At 42.6% G+C, this 18,648-nt stretch overlaps 1 protein-coding gene and 1 pseudogene across 4 annotated transcripts in view; one reads left to right on the forward strand and one right to left on the reverse strand.

Annotated features, from left to right (window-relative positions):
- Window positions 1–14,396: 14,396 nt before the first annotated feature.
- Window positions 14,397–15,505, reverse strand: LOC146402852 (uncharacterized; annotated as a pseudogene).
- The window catches only part of SLC44A5 (solute carrier family 44 member 5), a 409,049-nt gene continuing 405,431 nt past the window's right edge, over window positions 15,031–18,648 (forward strand). For all 4 annotated transcript variants that reach the window (XM_013996232.3, XM_021096464.2, XM_013996239.3 and 1 more), the window contains exon 1: window positions 15,031–15,412. In XM_013996232.3, the coding sequence (XP_013851686.2) occupies window positions 15,379–15,412 (34 nt within the window). In that variant the 5' untranslated portion in view covers window positions 15,031–15,378. The remainder of the gene's footprint in view (window positions 15,413–18,648) is intronic.

Here is an 18,648-nt window from a genome sequence, read left to right on the forward strand (position 1 = left end):
ACCAAACTTGAGTCCACATGCCTGCCATACAGCAAAGACAATTTACTGACACCAAGTTGTGGTGAAGTAAAGTACAGTGTTTATCGCAGGGCCCAGCAAGGCACTGTGAACTGAAGTTTGGTACTTGCCAGTAGTCTCTACATGGAGTAATACATGAGCCACTGCAGCTGTCAACCTGCAGTGAGCAGGAGTAAGGCACTCTGCACTATGGGAAAACTGGAAGAACAGGTCTTCAGATAGATGTTTTTTTGTTTGTTTGTTTTTTTGTCTTTTTGCTATTTCTTGGGCCGCTCCCGCAGCATATGGAGTTTCCCAGGCTAGGGGTCTAATCGGAGCTGTAGCTGCCAGCCTACGCCAGAGCCACAGCAACGCAGGATCCGAGCCGAGTCTGCGACCTACACCACAGCTCACGGCAACACCGGATCATTAACCCACTGAGCAAGGCAGGGATCGAACCCACAACCTCATGGTTCCTAGTTGGATTTGTTAACCACTGCACCACAATGGGAACTCCTAGTTAGGTGTTTTTAGGAGAAGATTTTGTGAGCTTGATTCTTGCATCTCTTCATAGCTAGAAAAACACTAATGTCTGTCCGTGATGACTTATGTCTGTGACTAGCAGTAGCATTCACAAGACCAGCACCAAACTTCTGTAAAATGTGTTCATGGCTGCATGCACCTCCCCCGTCACCTTTATGACATATCTTGATATCTCCTCTTTCCTCTTTGGGTCAGTATTCAGAGCTTTCTTTCTTTCTTTCTTTTTTTTTTTTTTTTTTTTTTGTCTTTTTGCCAGTTCTTGGGCCGCTTCCGCGGCATATGGAGGTTCCAAGGCTAGGGGTCTAATCAGAGCTGTAGCCCCCAGCCGATGCCAGAGCCACAGCAGCGCAGGATCCGAGCCGCGTCTGTGACCTACACCACAGCTCAGGGCAATGCCGGATCTTTAACCCACTGAGCAAGGGCAGAGATCGAACCCACGACCTCATGGTTCCTAGTCGGATTCATTAACCACTGCGCCACCACGGGAACTCCCAGAGCTTTCTGAAATACTGCCTCCAGGGCTGTAGTTAAGTGACAAAACAAAAGATGTCATCTGTGAGAACCTCCACTCCCAAGGGTAGGCCAGTGAGCCCTGAGGAAACTCAGGAAAGAAACAAAGACTGGTCCTCAGCTGAGGTGCCTATCAAAGGAGTGATTCCAGTAAGCCCATGTCTTTACATTTTCCCATAGAAACTGTTTTCCTGTAAATCTTTTTTCCATAAATCTGGTTATCTGTAAACCTTTTGTTCCTACTGAGGCTGAATACTAACTCAGGTAGTCAGTGTAGGAGCATGGGCTTCTGATGCCTTCTTTGATATGGCTATTGATTAAAGTTTGTGGTTTAAGGGCTCCAGAGAGTAATATCCTCACAGGCCTTGTTTACTATAGGAAGTGTGCCTTCCTCACAGGCCCTGTTTACTGTAGGAAGTGTGCCTTTCCCCACAAGGACATTAATCTCTAGCCAACTCCTCAACTGATAGAAAAGGAATGAGAGGAATGATGACTCAGTCTAAGGGAAGAGCAGGACAAGGAAATCATGGGACATTTCCACCCCTAAAACCCCTTTTGGACAAGGACTGCTATAGGTAACTGGGCAAGGCCAATGGGAGAAAACCACATCTTTCTGGATCCCATGTTGGTACCCCCCCATCTTTAAGGGATTAAAAACCCCTACAGGACAAAAGAGAGTGGTGGCTCTTCTCCCCCTTCCCAGCAGCCCTAGGAGCTATTTGTTTTCCTATAATAGACTTTGCTTGCTTGTTTGCTGCCTGTGTGTTCGAGGAGTTCATTCGACTGAGTGAACAAGAACCCAGATTCTGGTAACATAGTTCTAGCATCACTACCACTTTCCCTTTGTTGCAAAACTCATATATCCTAGCTTCCCCCCCTCGCCGCCTCAGAGCGGTTTCTCAGGATTACTTTAGATGTTGTACTCCTGGCTTAAGTCCTAATTTCACCCCAAATAAAACTTAACCCTCAACTTTCAGGTTGTGCATTTTTTTAGTTGACAGTGTAAAGGCAATGCCTGTTCAAAAGACCCAAACTCCTGGATGATTTGGGAGGATGAGTTTTCAAAGGCAAAGTTTGGAGTGAGGGCTGCAGGGTGTGTGTCTTTCTTCTGAGGGGTCAGGTGATAAGATAACAGGGTGGTGTTTAAAGAATCTTGTGCTCAGCCTCTATCTGCGTGGGGGCCTTGGTTCCTAAGAACTCAAAGATATATTGTTATGTATCTCCCTTGAAGAACTAGGACTCTGCTTGATCATTGCACTTCCTTGACTGCTTTTCTTTCTTTCTCTTTCTCCCTTCCTTTCTTCCTCTCTCTCTTTCTCCCTCCCTCTCTCTCTATCTCCCCGTCTCTCTCTCTATCTCCCTCCCTCCCTCTCTCTCTCTCTTTCTGCTTTGTGTGTGTGTGTGTGTCTTGCTTTTTAGAGCAGTACCCACAGCATATGGAAGTTCCCAGGCTAGGATTCAAATCAGAGTTGGAGCTGCTGGCTGATGCCACAGCAACTTGGGATCTGTGTATGTGACCTACATCCCAGCTCATGGCAATGCCAGATCCTTAGCCCACTGAGCGAGGCCAGGGATTGAACCCACATCCTCATGGATACTAGTCGGATTTGCTTCCACTGTGCCACAATGGGAACTCTTACATATATTTCTTAGTTTCTTATCTAGGTTTAAAATTCCTTACTAGCAAAGATATTAATAATAAAAACAAGAAGTAAAAATAAAACAAGTCTTTTTTTTTGTAGCATTACAATGCTTCAGGCACAATGTTAATCATTTTATCTACTCAATTTCATTTAATTTCTTACAACAGATTTAGAGAATGAGGTTATATTACCTGAATTCTAGATCAGAACGTAGGGCTTAGAGGCTAAGCAAGTTTCAAGACTATTATTCTAATGAATAACATCGCTATTAAGACTCAGACTTGTCAGATGCTCTTACATGTCTGCTTATATTACTCTATGAACAAAACTGTCATCAAAGGAAAATGAAAAGCACAACCTAAAAGTTGAGAATTCTATTTTATTCAGGATATTACTAGGATTGCAGCCTGGAAATAGCCTCTCACCTCTGAGGAAATGTTCTGAAGAGGTACTGGAGGAGCCAGGATATACAGGGGTCTTTGTAGAAAATAAAATAAAAGACAGGTAGTGGAACATCAAAAGATTGGTGCTAGTTACACCCACACTCCCCCCCACTCCCCCAACCATCACGAGTTAAAAATGTAGCGCTTTTCTCTGTAATGGGAAGATATGAGAATCTGGGCATATTGAAATTCTTTCTTTGGTATGCGCCTTAGATATCTAAGACCAATATCCTATTTTTCTCCATCCTCATCTCCATTCTGAGTCTACTCAAGGTGCTACAGGGTGGCTGCAGTGGCTGATGGCTTTATGGCTGCAACATCCTTTTTACTGAAATGTCAGGTAACATTCTTTTTCTGCATTACTTTAAGAAACCTTTAGAAACAGTATTATCTAACATTTATGGATTGTTTACAGTGTGTCAGATCTTAATGTGTTTTCCATGAACATAATAATTTAATTCTTGAAATAGTCTTATAAAGGAAGTGCTGTAATCACTATCATTTTTGTGGATGTAATAATGGTACAGAAATGTTGTCTCCAATGGCAGAGTTAGAATTTGAACTCAAGTAGTCTGAGCCCAAAGCCTATATGCTTAATAATCATACTATTTATATATTGTATTTTAAAAACACTTTCTGAGTGATTACTATGTGCCAGGCACAGTGCACAGTGCTAGGGATTTAAAGATAGAGAAGAAAATGTGTGTCTTTTTTAGGAGCTTAGTGTACTAGAATGAAAAAATAAGAAACTTTCATCTTTGGTATGAAAGTTATTAAATACAACTACCACCACCAAACAGTAAGAATAATGAGGACTTGCTTTTTGCCAGGTATAGTTCTCAGTATTTGGCTGGCATTAATTCACTTAGTCTTATGATAGTCTTGCAAGGTCAATATTTTCTTTCTTCTCACTTTTCAGATCAGGAAACTGGGACCAGAGATGTTAGGATGCTAAATCCAAGCTATGAAGTGGAAGAATTGGCTTATGAACACTGGCAATCTGGCTCTAGAACTCAAGTGCCTAAATGAATATTAATCATAGGTAACAGAATTTTAATTTTTCTGGAGTGTGAACAAGTGATATTATATACAGTAGACTGAAAAACTGGCATTAAACAGTTTTGGGAACTTGAGAGAAATGACAGTCATTCTGAAATGAGATTCAAGAAGGTGCAGTTACTAGAATGGTCAGCAGAGGGTGAAGGGAGGCAGCATTGGTGGTGTCCTGACACATTAAAATGGGGTAAACTGCAGAATTGGTGACCTCTGAAGTCCCCTTTTGCTCTCACATTCTATGATAATGCCTACCTGAATTTCATTAGTTCAGTGTGATATAAAACACAAGCAAAATTTATATGTGAATAAGCTGATTTTTTAAATCTGATTTCACATGGTATTTATTTGAATATTTCTTGAATGTTACTTAACACCTTCTCTAAAGAGTTGTGTCAGATAATCCATATCCTTGAAGAGCTTAAGGTTTCACTGAAGAAGTAAGATAAATAAAACTTTAAATGGTGATATAAAATATCATGTTAACAAAGTTTTGGAGGAGTTCAGAGACAAGAAAATTAATGGGGCTGAAAGAGAACTAGACTAGTTCATGGAAAAGGTAGACTTGTTCCAGTACTAAAAGGTGGGTAGTATGTGCATAGGTAGAAAGGAGTAAGGGGAAAAGTGGTCTTTCCTTAAAAATAAAAATTAAAAAATAGGTACTACAGTCTCTGTCTGAAGAAAGTTACAAATACCCCATCGGTAATGATATAAGGCAAGATATGGTAGACAAATAACCAGATGCTCTATTGGAGGCTGCCACAACTGACAGCAAAATGATACATGACTCTCATTTTAAAGATAGATACCAGACCATTTGTGTGGAACATTTTAAGTATATGGTCCTAAACTAGTTCTGCCAGTTTTAGCTGCCCACCCATCTCCAGCCTACACACAAAGCTGAGGTTGAAGAGAAAGTTTTCTTTGGAGAGGAAGTGACAGAGTGCTTTGCATTTCACTGACTTTTTAGAGGAAGACTGTTCATCTATGATAGAAAAACTCCTAAATAGACCCAGATGGAAATGTCTAGGCACTGCAGAGCTTGCTCCGAGAAGAGGAGATTGCCCCAGTGCAGGTACAGCAAGGATGTCAGAGCCTGGACAACATGGCTCCCTGCATAGCAGAGTTATTGCCCTTGGTTGGTGTTCTACGTTGAGGAGTTCTCTTGTGGCCCAGTAGGTTAAGGACCCAGTGTTGTCAGTGAGGCAAAAAAAAAAAAAAAAAGAAAAAGTTTTTTCTGGGTCTTGATATACCTGGCATAAAGTCCACAGCCTTCTCTGATCTGGAAAGTTTGCAGGCCGCCATTTGCAATGAACTTTGTATGGGCTTCTGTGGAATGTGTATAATGCATGGGGAACCACATCCACTAACCTCCTCTTATTTTATTTTTATCATCACCTGTGTATTTACTGCTTTGGGAGTAAATAGAAGTAAAAGAAAAATTTGAATTAAAAAAAAGTTCCTGTCGTGGCTCAGTGGTTCATGAATCCGACTAGGAACCATGAGATTTCAGGTTTGATCCCTGGCCTTGCTCAGTGGGTTAATGATCTGGCATTGCCATGAGCTGTGGTGTAGGTCACAGATGAGGCCCAGATTTGGCATTGCTGTGGCTCTGGCGTAGGTTGGTGGCTACAGCTCTGATTAGACCCCTAGCCTGGGAACCTCCACATGCCGCAGGTATGGCCTTAAAAAGACAAAAGACAAAATAAATAAAATAAAATAAAATAAAATAAAATAAAATAAAATAAAATAAAATAAAATAAAATAAAATTTTGTCTTGTTTTGTTTATTGGATTCTCTCCTTCAATGCCACCCATTTTTTTCCTTTCCACATTCATCCATTTCTTCCCAACAGCAATTCCTCTTCCAACTCCCACTGTTTCTTCCTCTGAGGAAAAGATGACTAATAAAATGAGAGTTTTGCCCTGTATCAATAATACGTATGCAGATTATTTCCTTCATAAATTAAGAATACCTCTTCTTCACTTTGTCTTTTTCAGAGACTCTTGTTCTAATTTTTCCTTCTTTTTTCCTCCTTTTCTGTTAAATTCCTATTTATTGTTGGAGATCATTACCTCCGGGTGTTTATGATTGTTCTGCTAGCCCCTCCATTTCCCCCTCAGCTGGAAGATCCCTAAAGAGAGAGTCCCAAGGGTTCCTTTTTTGGGTAGGACATGAAGGTAGTTGGGATGAAACTTTTCCTCACTTGCAAAATTTCTGGTCTTCTCCAAAGGTTCTTCATAGCTCGTCCGAAACACTCTTTCCCATGTTGCAGGACAGGTTAGGAGGGTGGTTTAAATTTTTTGGATCTTGTTCATTTATCTTTTCTACGTTCGTTGGAGAATGATATTAAAAGGCTAACCATACTGCTCTGAGCTTTGATCTGTAAATTTTTGGAAACTTCTGTATTTTTCCTCCATTGCCACCATTTTTTTTTTCCTTTTCTTTTTTGGCTGTCCCGCAGCATGCATGTGGAGTTCCCGGGCCAGGATCAGATGCGAGCAGCATTTGTGACCTAAGCCGCAGTCACAACTGTGACAATGCCGGATCCTTAACCCACTGTGCTGGGCCAGGGATTGAACCTGCATCCAAGCACTCCTGTTGAACCACAGTGAGAACTCTGTAGCCACTAATTTTTGAACGCTATGACATGACGCTCCTCCTTGTTTGACTGCTATTGATATATTTTTGCTGCTTTAAAAATTGATCTTTTCCTATTTTCTATTCGAATAATTAAGCTATGTGGAAGGGAGATTTTTAAATTTGGCTGAATTCTGGTATGTAAACCTTGAACATTTCCATTTGTCAGTTGTATAAATCAAAGGTCATAATGCTTAAGTGAGTTGCTTGAAACAGCTTATCAAAGATAGTGGTAGGGAAGAGTTGTGATTTGAATCTAGACCTGTCTTTTATCCTGTAATCAATATTCTGTTCTGTAATCAATGAATAGCACTCAGGAGTTTTAAATAGGTGACTGATGAAACAAAACATTTTAAATTTGGCAGGTGGCATGTGGTCTGGTAGAGATATATGAGATGGATTTGCAGAGAAGAAACTATGAAAGCAATGAAACAAGTTGGGAAGGTTTTATAAAATCAGTTAGCAGTGAGGGCCTGAGATAATGAGGAATCTCTCTCATATCTTAGAGTTTTGAATCTGATAATCAGGGTCTTGTTCCTCAGGTTTCCAGGGTGCCGTCAGTTTGTCTATCATATACTCAAATGTGTAAGAAATTTGTGTTAAAATTGGAAATTGGAATGCTTTGGGTTGGGAAGCTATGCAAAGACTAACTGGCTCCTAGTTTTTTTTGTTTTGTTTTGTTTTTTGCCATATACTTGCATGTACACAGAATCATTTCATGTTACTGGGCTTCAGTTTCCTTATGTTTAAACTGTAATTAGATGGACTATAAGTTCCTTTCCAATTCATAGTAGTCACTCAGAAGCAGGGAAATGCTGTCAGCATCTTAAGACATCCCTCCTTTTTGTCCTCCCCCCCCCTTTATTTATTCAGGTGAAGGAGAAAAGAATAGCTTTATTGCTTTGCCAGGGAAAGGGGGCCACAGTGAGCTCAGGCCTACACAAGCCACGTCTGCGACCTATACCTCAGCTCATGGCAATGCCAGATCCTTAACGCACTGAACAAGGCCAGGGATCAAATCCACAACCTCATGGTTCCTAGTTGGATTCATTTCCACTGCACCACGACTGGAACTCATTTTTTTTTTTTTTTTAGGGCTGCACCAGCAGCATATGGAAGTTCCCAGGCTAGGGGTCCAGGTGGAGCTGCAGCTGCCAGCCTACCCACAGCCACAGGAATGAGGGATCTGACCTGCACCTGTGACCTGCCCCACAGGCCACGGCAACACTGGATCCCCGACCTACTGAGCAAGGTCAGGGATTGAACCCACATCCTCAGGGATACTAGTTGGATTCCTTTCCACTGCATCACAAAGGAACTCCAAAGGGCATACAATCTTAAGAATTCTACCACAAGAGGGAGCAAGAAGTGTGGAGCAGATGTATCCGTAGAGTGTAGGAGAAAGCCGCTTGTATAAGCCAGACCAACAACAGCAAAAAAATCTGCCATCAAAGTCAACAACTAAAGGTTTGAGGAAGTATCCACTGCTTAAAAGGCAAGAACAGAAATGCAAAACTTCAAGGAACATGAGCAATCAAGGAAACATGTCAATATCAAAAGATAACAATAATTCTCCAGTAACCAAATTCAGAGCCATGGAATTTTGTGATGTAGCTGATAATGACAGCTAAAATTTTAGTTTACACGTGCCTCCTCTACATCCTGCCTAAAATCATCATGAACAAAACTTCAGCCACATTGGTCTTCCTTCAGTTCCTCTAGTGCAATAGTTTCTGGAGGTGACCTAGATGGTCCTTTTTTTTTGTCTTTTTAGAGCTGAAACTGAGGCATATGGAAGTTCCCAGCTAGGGGTGGAATCGGAACTGTAGCTGCTGGCCTACAGCACAAACACAGCAATGCCAGGCCGAGTTGCCTCTGCGACCTACACCACAGCTCACGGCAACACCAGATCTCTAACCTACCAAGTGAGGCCAGGGATCGAAGTCACGTCCTCATGGATACTAGTTGGGTTTGTTATTGCGAAGCCAGGACGGGAACTCCTAAGATGGCCCATTTTCAAAAACCTTAACTCTTTAAAACTTTCAACATTCTGTATATTTTTTTAATGTGTATATGTATTAGTACAATATTACATGCAATGTATATAACCAAATAAATTGGTTATATGGTTGGAATTGGGTGAGCATTTTTTTTTTTAAACTGATGAGGTATCTATCAATTTGCAATCTGGAAACCACTGCTCTAATCCTGAATTTCCTATTGGGGTCTTTGGATATGCTGTTTCCATGAGAAATAAAAGACAGGTTAATTCTGTCTCTTCTATATAACAGTAAATATCATGAATGCATGGATCAAGCTGATTTATTTTTCCACTGCATACCCAATCACCCTGGACGTGACTGGCAACTATTACTCATACATATTTGTTGAATAAATGTTGGAGAGAATAAATAGAAATAGAAAAGAATGGAAATGCAATTTGGTTCACTGTCAGAATTATCTCTAAAAGTGTTTATTTTGTATGTCATTTATTCTGTATGCAAATTGCTCCCTCACCTATGAAGTAGTCAGTTGGTTGACTGGTAGACTGAGCAAAGGAACAAAATTACAAACAGGAATTTATTATTTATTTATTTATTTTCTCTTTTGGCCTCCCCTCAGCACATGGAGTTCCTGAGCCAGAGATCAGTTTGGAGCCGCAGTTTTGCCCTTCTTTGGCCCAGATCCTTAACCCAGTGTGCCAGGCTGGGGGATGGAACCTGCACCCTAGAGCTCCCAAGAGGTTGCTGATCCCATTGTGCCACAGCTGGCAACTCCATAAACAAGATTTTAATGAAGGGGGTTACTGCAGACAGCTTGAAAATATTTGGGGGGTAAAGTGACTACTTGGAAGCTAGCAGAGTTCAGATTGAACACTTTGTCCTTGAGTAGACTACCTGGAGTGTTAAAGAAAACAGTTTTAGTTGTTTATATCTATTCCATAAAATCTTGAAGGTTTAACAGTGGGCCATACCTAGCAGACTATCTCTGTGTAATGTCTGACTCTCCTTCCATTTGAACTTTATACCAGCTGGGTCTGTGCTGTTTCCCTCAGAGGAACTTATGGGAAATGTGAGCCAAAACCTAGCTTTTTTCGCCTTCCCAAATACCTTTTGTTTCTTGCAGGTTTTGTGGGGTTGCGCTCTTTTAAGTGTATACCTCATTGTGGGTCCAAAAAAGCTCCCTGTTAATTAACTGCCTTTTAGAGCAACACCATTCTAGAGGTTAGGTGACAATTGGGAAATGGAACTTGGCAAAATTTTTTTTTTTTTTTGGCTTTTTAGGACCGCACCCTGGGCATATGGAAGTTCCCAGGCTAGGGGTCTAATCAGAGCTACAGCTGCCGGCCTACACCAGAGAGTCCTGTCTGTGACCTACATCACAGCTCAGGGCAACACCAGATCCTTAACCCCTGGGGGGAGGCCAGAGATCGAAACCTAAACCTCATGGTTCCTAGTCAGACTCTGCGCCACAACAGGAACTCCAAAATTAAATTTTCTTCTGCACAGATTCAGCATGATTTTTTCAATTGCCAGTAGGGATAGCAATAGTATGAGTGAGGCAGTATATCTTTAGGAGAGTTTTGCTCTGAAAGTAGTAAAGTATTAAGGGAACTTGTTGGGAAGGTTTTAATCTGAGAAACCTAGAATGTACCTTTAAGTCCCTAAATAATGTCTCTGAATTTCAGGTCTTTCTGTGCAATTCAAACGTGCATAAGTGAAATCACATTTCTTAAGGCCAGAGTCATCAATAGGAGAATTGGAATGAGCTAAAGGGATAAAGATTCTATAAGCTCTCACTCCAGGATCCTTCATCTAAATTCAGGTGAAATTTTATTGTAATGAATATCTATATATCTACTATAATGATCAGAAAGAAAGGGAAGAAGTGTTGTTTAAGGCCTGATGTATATCCATAATGGGGTAGGAAGCCAGCCTCAGTTTCACCACTCTGTCACATGTTGATTTTGAGCATATTAGTGCCTCAGAAATTTTTTTTTAGTGCATTGGTTGGATTATCCCACTCTCTTCTCACCATTCTTTCTTTTTAAAACCTTACTTTAGCTCTAGTCACATAATTGTAGTTTCCTTTAAAACTGCAGCTAAGTTGAGTATTATGACTTTTTTTGTATGTAAAATGTTAAAATACTAGGTTTTTTCCCACTAATGGGGCAAGTTTGGATTCTTTTGATATTCTTTGGTATTAGCATGATTAAAATCAGTGGGGCTTTTGTTTCTCCTTTTCATTTTCCCTAAGCTGCCACAGTTAATTTATGGATAGGCATTCGATATAAAACATTTCAGCCAAAAATACTCTTTTGAGGGTTTTATTTTTCAACCTTTTTACTGCACTTACAATAACACACAATTAATAACAATCATGCTTTTTGTAGTATGAATTATATTTTCACTTTGGTCTTTAGTATGATTTGTATGACAAGTTTATTTTCCCTGCGGAGCTCACTTGATATTCCCACACGAAGAACATGTATTCCTTTCCTCCATTCTGATTATCTTTACTTTACAGGCAGTCTTGACAGGGCTGGGATAATCTAAGTAGAATGATTACACTACATATAACTAAAGTTACCATTTTAGCACTATGGCTATTTTTTGAAAGGATTCATTCAGAATCTTCCTATAAGGGAAAGAGAGGTTAGGCCCTTGTCACCATCATCATCATCAATACTTGTCATCATCATCGAATAAAATGTGTAAATTTCCTTGTGCCCAGCAGAAACACATGTGACCTAAAAATTATTTGATTTACCATGGTCATTCTTGTTGATGCCTCCAAAACAGCTAGAAATGTAGAAACGCCAGTCTCTGCAGTGAGTCTTTAGAAATCATGATTAAGTGGACCCAAAGACTTGATAACCTCTAATTCTGAGAGTTTGTAGACACCATGGGAATCAGAGCTAGACCCAAGGATTCAGTTCCTTGGTGTTAAAACTCACCTGATGGGAGGTCAAAACACAGACAAACAGTCCATAAGCTGTATATTATTGGCCGTTGTGTTCTGATAAGCTTGCCTTGTTTTTTTTTTGTTTTATGTTAACTGACATCAAAAAGGATATTTTACATGGGAATTTGGATTCTTGATTCTTTTTGAAAAATCAGAATACTCACATCTTGAGATTTCCATTCGCACAAGGCAAACTGCCTCTGTGTTATGGTACATTTGCTCTCAGCTCCCTGAATTTCCTCACCCTCACTCAAGTAGAACCTAAATATTTATACTGCCTGTGTCTTGTATTTTGCTTTTCTGATCCCTTCAGGTATTCTATTTGCAACTCTTTTTTTTTTTTTTTTTTTTTGTCTTTTCTAGGGCTGCACCCGTGGCATATGGAGGTTCCCAGGCTAGGGGTCCAATTGGAGCTGTAGCCGCTGGCCTACGCCAGGGCCACAGCAACCCGGGATCTAAGCTGCGTCTGCAACCCACATCACAGCTCATGGCAACACCAGATCCTCAACCCACCGAGCAAGGCAAGGGATCGAACCCACAACCTCATGGTTCCTAGTCGGATTTGTTGACCGCTGCACCAGGAGGGGGAACTATTTGCAACTCTTAAACAAAAGTATGAACTGTGGGCTATTCAGGAAACACTTGTCTGGAAATTCAGGGCCTGGGTAGTTGTGCATGTGATATTTCTTTGTCTGTTTCCTTATCTCTTGGTCTTCTGTGATAGGTGTGACCTTCAACAGAGAAAATGTATATAAAAACACTTTTGGGAGTTCCCGTTGTGGCGCAGTGGTTAACGAATCTGACTAGGAGCCATGAGGCTGCGGGGTCAGTCCCTGCCCTTGCTCAGTGGGTTAACGATCCGGCGTTGCCATGAGCTGTGGTGTAGGTTGCAGACGCGGCTCGGATCCCGCGTTTCTGTGGCTCTGGCGTAGGCTGGCAGCTACAGCTCTGATTCGACCTCTAGCCTGGGAACCTCCATATGCCGCCCAAGCGGCCCAAAGAAATAGCAAAAAGACAAAAAAACAAAACAAAACAAAAAAACACTTTTGAAGTTTCCTGGTGGCTCAGTAGGTTAAGGATCCAATGTTGTCACTGCTGTGGCTCAGGTCACTTCTGTAACATAGATTTGATCCCTGGCCCAGAACTTCTGTTTTGGGAAGTGACAAACAAACAAACAAACAAACAAACACTTTCAAGTGCTACAAGTTAAGCATATCCACATACAAAAAACAGACTAAGTTGTCAACTAAAATTTTGAGTTCTCTCTGCTGAGATTAGTACTGGAGTCATGGAAAGAATAATTAGAAGAAAGGAAACTATCCCTGGTCTGAAGCAGAAATTTTCTATTTCATAGGTAGCTGATGTCATGGGATGAGACTGGTGTTGAATTAGAAGAGCTGCACAGAAGTCTTGGAAGCTGTGCACAAATAGGTGCACCTCTATTAACCTTATGTCCTCATCTGTAAAAAGTGGGAGACAGAACCTGCCCTCTGAACTCACAGGTTCGTGATCAAGATTAAATGAAATAAAGTGTGTGAAAGTAATGAATAAACTGTAAGACATTATCTTAATATAGGCAATAATTATTACTTAGTGATAAAATATGAACACATAAAATAAACAGAATGTTTACAAGCCTAATATTTACACATCTTAGGGGTCTGAAGAGTAGTTTTGAATTAAATCAGAGACAGCTTTTTGGGAGAGGAAATTTTGATTGAGTCTCATTTCTAGCTATACATCTGAGAACAGGCCTTATTTTGCTAATTAAAATAAGTCTGCTATTTGTGTTTTATTTCCAACACACCTTTGTCATGAGAGGAACTGGGTATTTCACATTTTCTACAGATTACTTACTTCAGTATAATACATTATATAAAGTTAAATTTGGAAAAAGTGCAAAAATTAATGTGATATTGCGACTAAAAAAAAATCTCAGGATATTTATTAGAGCTGGAAGGAGTCTTTGAGATGATATTTTACAAACCAGAAAGCAGAAGAACAGAGAGATTAAATGACTTGTGCAAGTTCTCAAAGCTATGATGTTGCAGGGCTAGGAGTCAAAGCCAAGGCTTTTGACTCCACTGTTCTTACTGGGGCACCACATTGATGCTGGGACAACTTCTGGCAAGTGGTACTGAATTGAATCACTGGATGTTTAGGTAATCATGTTAGGTTGAGAACGTAGGCAGAAGATATGGAAATGTGTTACTAAGATCGCTGTGAATTAGAAAGTGGGTTTTGGGGAAATCCCAGCTCCGTAAAGAAAAAAAAATAAAATTTGGCATCCTTCTCATGTAATGGTAACCCACTACCCACCCTACCCCTTCAGCAGTTTAAAATCTTGGTTAGTACCTTTACATTTCCAGGCATGTCTTAAACTTTTGCATGTCCTTATCCTGGGACACTGGTAAGATTTCTTTTCTGATCAGCACGCTAGAGGAGGACAGCTCCTTCAGGAAAAGGAACACTTTCCAAAGCCACGAAACGAGAAAGAACGGGGCTGGAACAAAGTTTCTACGGGAAGCCAAGAAATCACTCCTCCCTCTCCACTCTTGAGAGCGTGAACTTTCTTTCCTCTTTTCCATAGCCCCAAGGGACCTGCCCTGAACCTTCGCTATTAAGAGGTTTAGGGCCTGAACCAGGTCATTCTTCCAAATGTCTGTCTCTGGGCTGTCCCTGGAACTTAATTTCTCTTCTCTCCACCAGTCTCTAGTTCCTTCTTCCCTTCTCAGTTCCGGAGAGGCAGAAGCATCTGCGTCCCAGGGCTCCTCTCCACTTGGAATTCGGGTTCGGTGCCCGAGACCGGGCTTTTTGAGGAGGACGGCGGCAGCTGGGTTGCGAGTGCGGGTGCCTGTACTCCTGCAGCTGGCCTGAGTTCTTGTTGGCTTACGGAGAAGGGTGCCTTTCGCGGGCCCACCCGGCCTTCCACATTGCGCCCTGACGCCTGGGAGGGGGCTTTGGAGGCCCGGAGGCAGGCAGAATGCAGGTTCCATGAGAGTCAGGCTGCCTGGCTTTCTCCTCCTCGGCCGCAGATGGCCTTGGGTCCCCGCTTTCCCCAGCAGCCCCCCGCTGCCGCCAGCGCCGCCCTCCCCAGCAAGCGGCTGCCGGAAGACGGCGCGGTCGCTGGTTGGATTGGAGCTGGCGGCTCAGACGGGACACCTAGGGTGGGGGAGTAGGGGAGGGAGGGTGTGGGAAAGGGGGAGGTCAGCGCTGGGCGGGCACTCGAGGGACCCAGAGCTGCCCCTCCAGCAGCCAGAGCAGCACAGCTGCATCCACTGCCGCCGCCGCAGCCACAGAGGCCACAACAGCTCGAGCGCGAGTCTCTCAGCGCTGCGCGGCGTAGAATAGAGGGGCGGCGGTGCCCGCCCCAACCGAGCGGAGCCGAGCAGTGCTCGCAGCCCGGCTGCAGCCGTCGCTGCCGCCGCCGCCGCTGCCTCGCAGATGCCATCACAGCAACAAAGAGCTTGCTGAGCTGAGAGCCGCGGCGAGAGCTCGCCTGGAAGCCACGGCGCCGGCTCCCGGAGCTGGGCGGCAGCCGGAGGAAGTGCTTGGGGGGCCTGGAGGAGGGGAGGAGACAGAAGATGGCTAAGAAGAGAAAGCCCCCCAGCATCAAGGGTGAGTTCCGCTCCATTCACACCTCGCCCCATCCCACCTCCCACCCGCTGTCCGGCCCTCTGGCTGGCCTGTTTACATTCAGGCTCCGCCAAGTGGAAGGCTATCTGCTAGGAAGAGTTTGCCTTCTTCGGAAGGTGGGGAGACCTCAGTACTGCTGCTCCTCCCTTTGCCTCCAGGAAGACTCAGATAGGAGTTTATCCCCTTTTTGTAACCTGGGGAAAACTGGAGACCCTCTTTCTCTCTCACCCCACCCCTTTCCTACTCCACGCTTGGGTGTCTGTTGCCCCTTACCCCCACAGGGCAATGGGGAGAGAAGAGACTCTTGGCTACTGGGATCTTAACCTTTTCAGAATCAGGCCGTTTGTGTGTGTGTGTGTGTGTGTGTGTGTGTGTGTGTGTGTGTGTGTGTGTGAGGGGGAGAGAGAGAGAGAGAGAGAGAGAGAGAGAGAGAGAGAGAGAGAGAGAGAGAGGAAGAGAAGAGAAGAGAGAGAAAAGAGAGAGTTAGTTTCTCAAGGTCTCTGCTAATGCCTGCTCTCAACCTCCCTTCTCCCTCTGTCCCTTCATCCTAGGGTGACAAGTTCTGAATCCATTTTCCAAACCTCCATCCCCGTGAGGAGATAGGAGCAATCTGGTTCTCCTTTCCCTCGATGGTCAAAGAGACTTGCTACGGGCCGGGTCCCTGAAGTCTATTTCCCCCCTTCCAACCTGTCGAGGCGGTCAGGCCCCCTGTTGCTCTTTTCCAACCTGGGCTTCTAAAGTTGGAAAGTTCAGGGGGGAGAAGCGCTGGCAGGGAAGACAGGGAAGAGCTTGTTGCTCCGGTGACTTCGGGCATTGCCGCCTGGTCAGGAGCTGGAATCCAGAGGGGGCCTCCTGGGTGGCTAGGGCAGAGGGCCGTCCCCGTCACTTGCGCAGCGCGGTGCGCTGGGCGCAGGTGCATCGGCAGCCGGCGCCTGCTGAGCTGACTCGCAGTGGTCGCCGCTTGCTGGATCCCCAGCGCTCCCGCGCTCCAGCTGGAGAACCAGCAACGGTCGGGAGGTTGTCTGCAGCACTGCAGAGAGGTGGAAAGCAGCTCGACACCATGAGGGGCAAGAAAGGCTGTGCGCGGGAGAACTGGACCTGAGCATTGGTGGGGAGGAGGAAGGAGCGGTGTTTGAAGTTGGATTTAGACCCAATGGGCTTCGTGGCTCGGGAGGCGGAGACTTATTGAGCCTTGGGGTTATGTGAAATAGGACCACACTCTTAAGATGCGAGGAGGGTGTATTATTGAATTTATCGGCTTGGTTTACAACAGCGCACTCGTCTTTGGCTTGGTTCTTCCCCCACCTTCACCCCAGCCCAAGTTCTTGCGCCCCCCGCCCCGCCGAGTCTTGCTTGTGGGATTCTTGCTTGCTTCACTCTAGAGGTCACTAGGGGGGCACAACTTCATCTTGGTGCTTCAGCTTGCCTTTTAATTGCCCCGGGGCACTCAAATCACTTATTGGATTGGAAAGGGTTTCAAACCAGGAGGGTTAATATTTTGGAAGATGTTACTATAAAACACCCAGGATTTTCTGCTTGAAACTATAATACTTCTACCGAAATGTATTTACTTAAAAATAACACAGTTCCTGTAAAATAGAAGCGGTCTTAAACCTCATTTTTTCCCCCTCTCCCAATGAATTAGTACATGCGTATGGTGGTAGACAACTAAAGAAAGAATGAGAGAATACATTCATCTACAGCTTCTTTATCATAACATAAAATAATTAGTCTAAACCCAGATTGACAGGGTGCTTTAGCTGCACTTTTGGTTCGCTCCATTTTTATGGAACCATATGGCACCATGAATGAAACAGAAGGATTGGTTTTCAGCACTGCTGATGTGGCTATCCATTGGCAGAAATACATTTCATACCCACCCTAAACCCTGCAGATTGTAAATGGTCCATGAAGACTGGAAAAAAATTTCCAGTTTTACAGTATATGCTAGCTGGAGACAATCTTACCCTGAAATTAATCTTGGTAGAAGTACAGAAAGATGTAAATGAGACCCAATTAATGAGAAGTGAACTGGTGTTAACAATTTGATGAAATGTATCTCATTACACCTCTCCCCCCCCAAAAAAAATACTGAGTCATTTTTGATTTATATGATAGGATTTTGCATATTTTTGTAAATTTAACTTGCTAGTGAAATAATTGAAGAATAGCAATTAATAGTGTTTTGTCCTTTAAGTAGTAATCATTCTTCCGGAGGAATTAATAACCAAGTTTTCCTAGAGTATGTTGTCTCATTGTAGTTTTGTAAAAATAAAGTTTTCTCATACTACATGTTTTTCTTAAAAGTAAAATTATGTTATTTAGCTCTTATTAACTTGTGGTTTCTTTCCTCTATTACTGAGTTTCTTTCTTTTTTTATTAAAAAACCAAATTACTTAATATTTCTTAGAAGGAAAGATACCTTAAAAAAGACTTTGGAGTTTCCCTTTAGCAAAGTGCAATTAATTGTGATATTTTACAAATAATAAAAGCAAGCCCAGGAAATTGTAGTCCATTGACTTGCTTCAATTTTGACTTTTAAGGGGAGAGCCCTGCAAAAGCATCCGACTGCAGGCTGAACTGCTCTCAGACATCTGCTTGTGAGCAACAAACAACTAAACTGGGACTGCCTGGTACAAAACCAACTTGCAAATTGCTAGGTTTTTTTTTGGGGGGTGGGGCGGTCAGGCTAGGCAACTTGGCTGGGTAATAAACTGTACGTTTAGCAACATTCCAGCCTGTCTTGGTTATCCTCTTATGAGAATTGCTTCTCTGCTTAGCTACACTGCATGCAGGGAGAGATCATTTGTTGGAGCATGTGACAGGCAAGTTGCTCATTGGCTTCTGAAGTCCTAGCAATAGATGCTCCATATCTAGACAGCTAGAAATTGGCCACAGGGAAATGCAGTTTAACATTGACACAAGAATAAGATGAGCTGCCAGTATTTCTCAAGGGATACTAGGATTCATTTGTGACACCTCATCAAAAGGACAGCTTTTCAAAAAGGCAAATGTTTTTAATGAAATAAATTTGATTAAATTGTATTATGAATAAATTGTTTATAAATTTTGATTAATTCCCAAAAAGAAATTTATTATAATCTTCTTTAATAAAAGCATATTTATTATTACAGTCTTTATAATATTTTAATTAAAAAGTTGTAGTCCATTAGCTATAAAAGTCTTATAGACACGTTTGTTACATTAGTTATAATGAT

This window comes from Sus scrofa, chromosome 6 (assembly GCF_054392235.1).
Source record: "Sus scrofa isolate SSC_HxYL_T2T_F1_AM1 chromosome 6, Sscrofa_HxYL_maternal_Yorkshire_Landrace_v2.0, whole genome shotgun sequence".
Lineage (NCBI taxonomy): Eukaryota > Metazoa > Chordata > Mammalia > Artiodactyla > Suidae > Sus > Sus scrofa.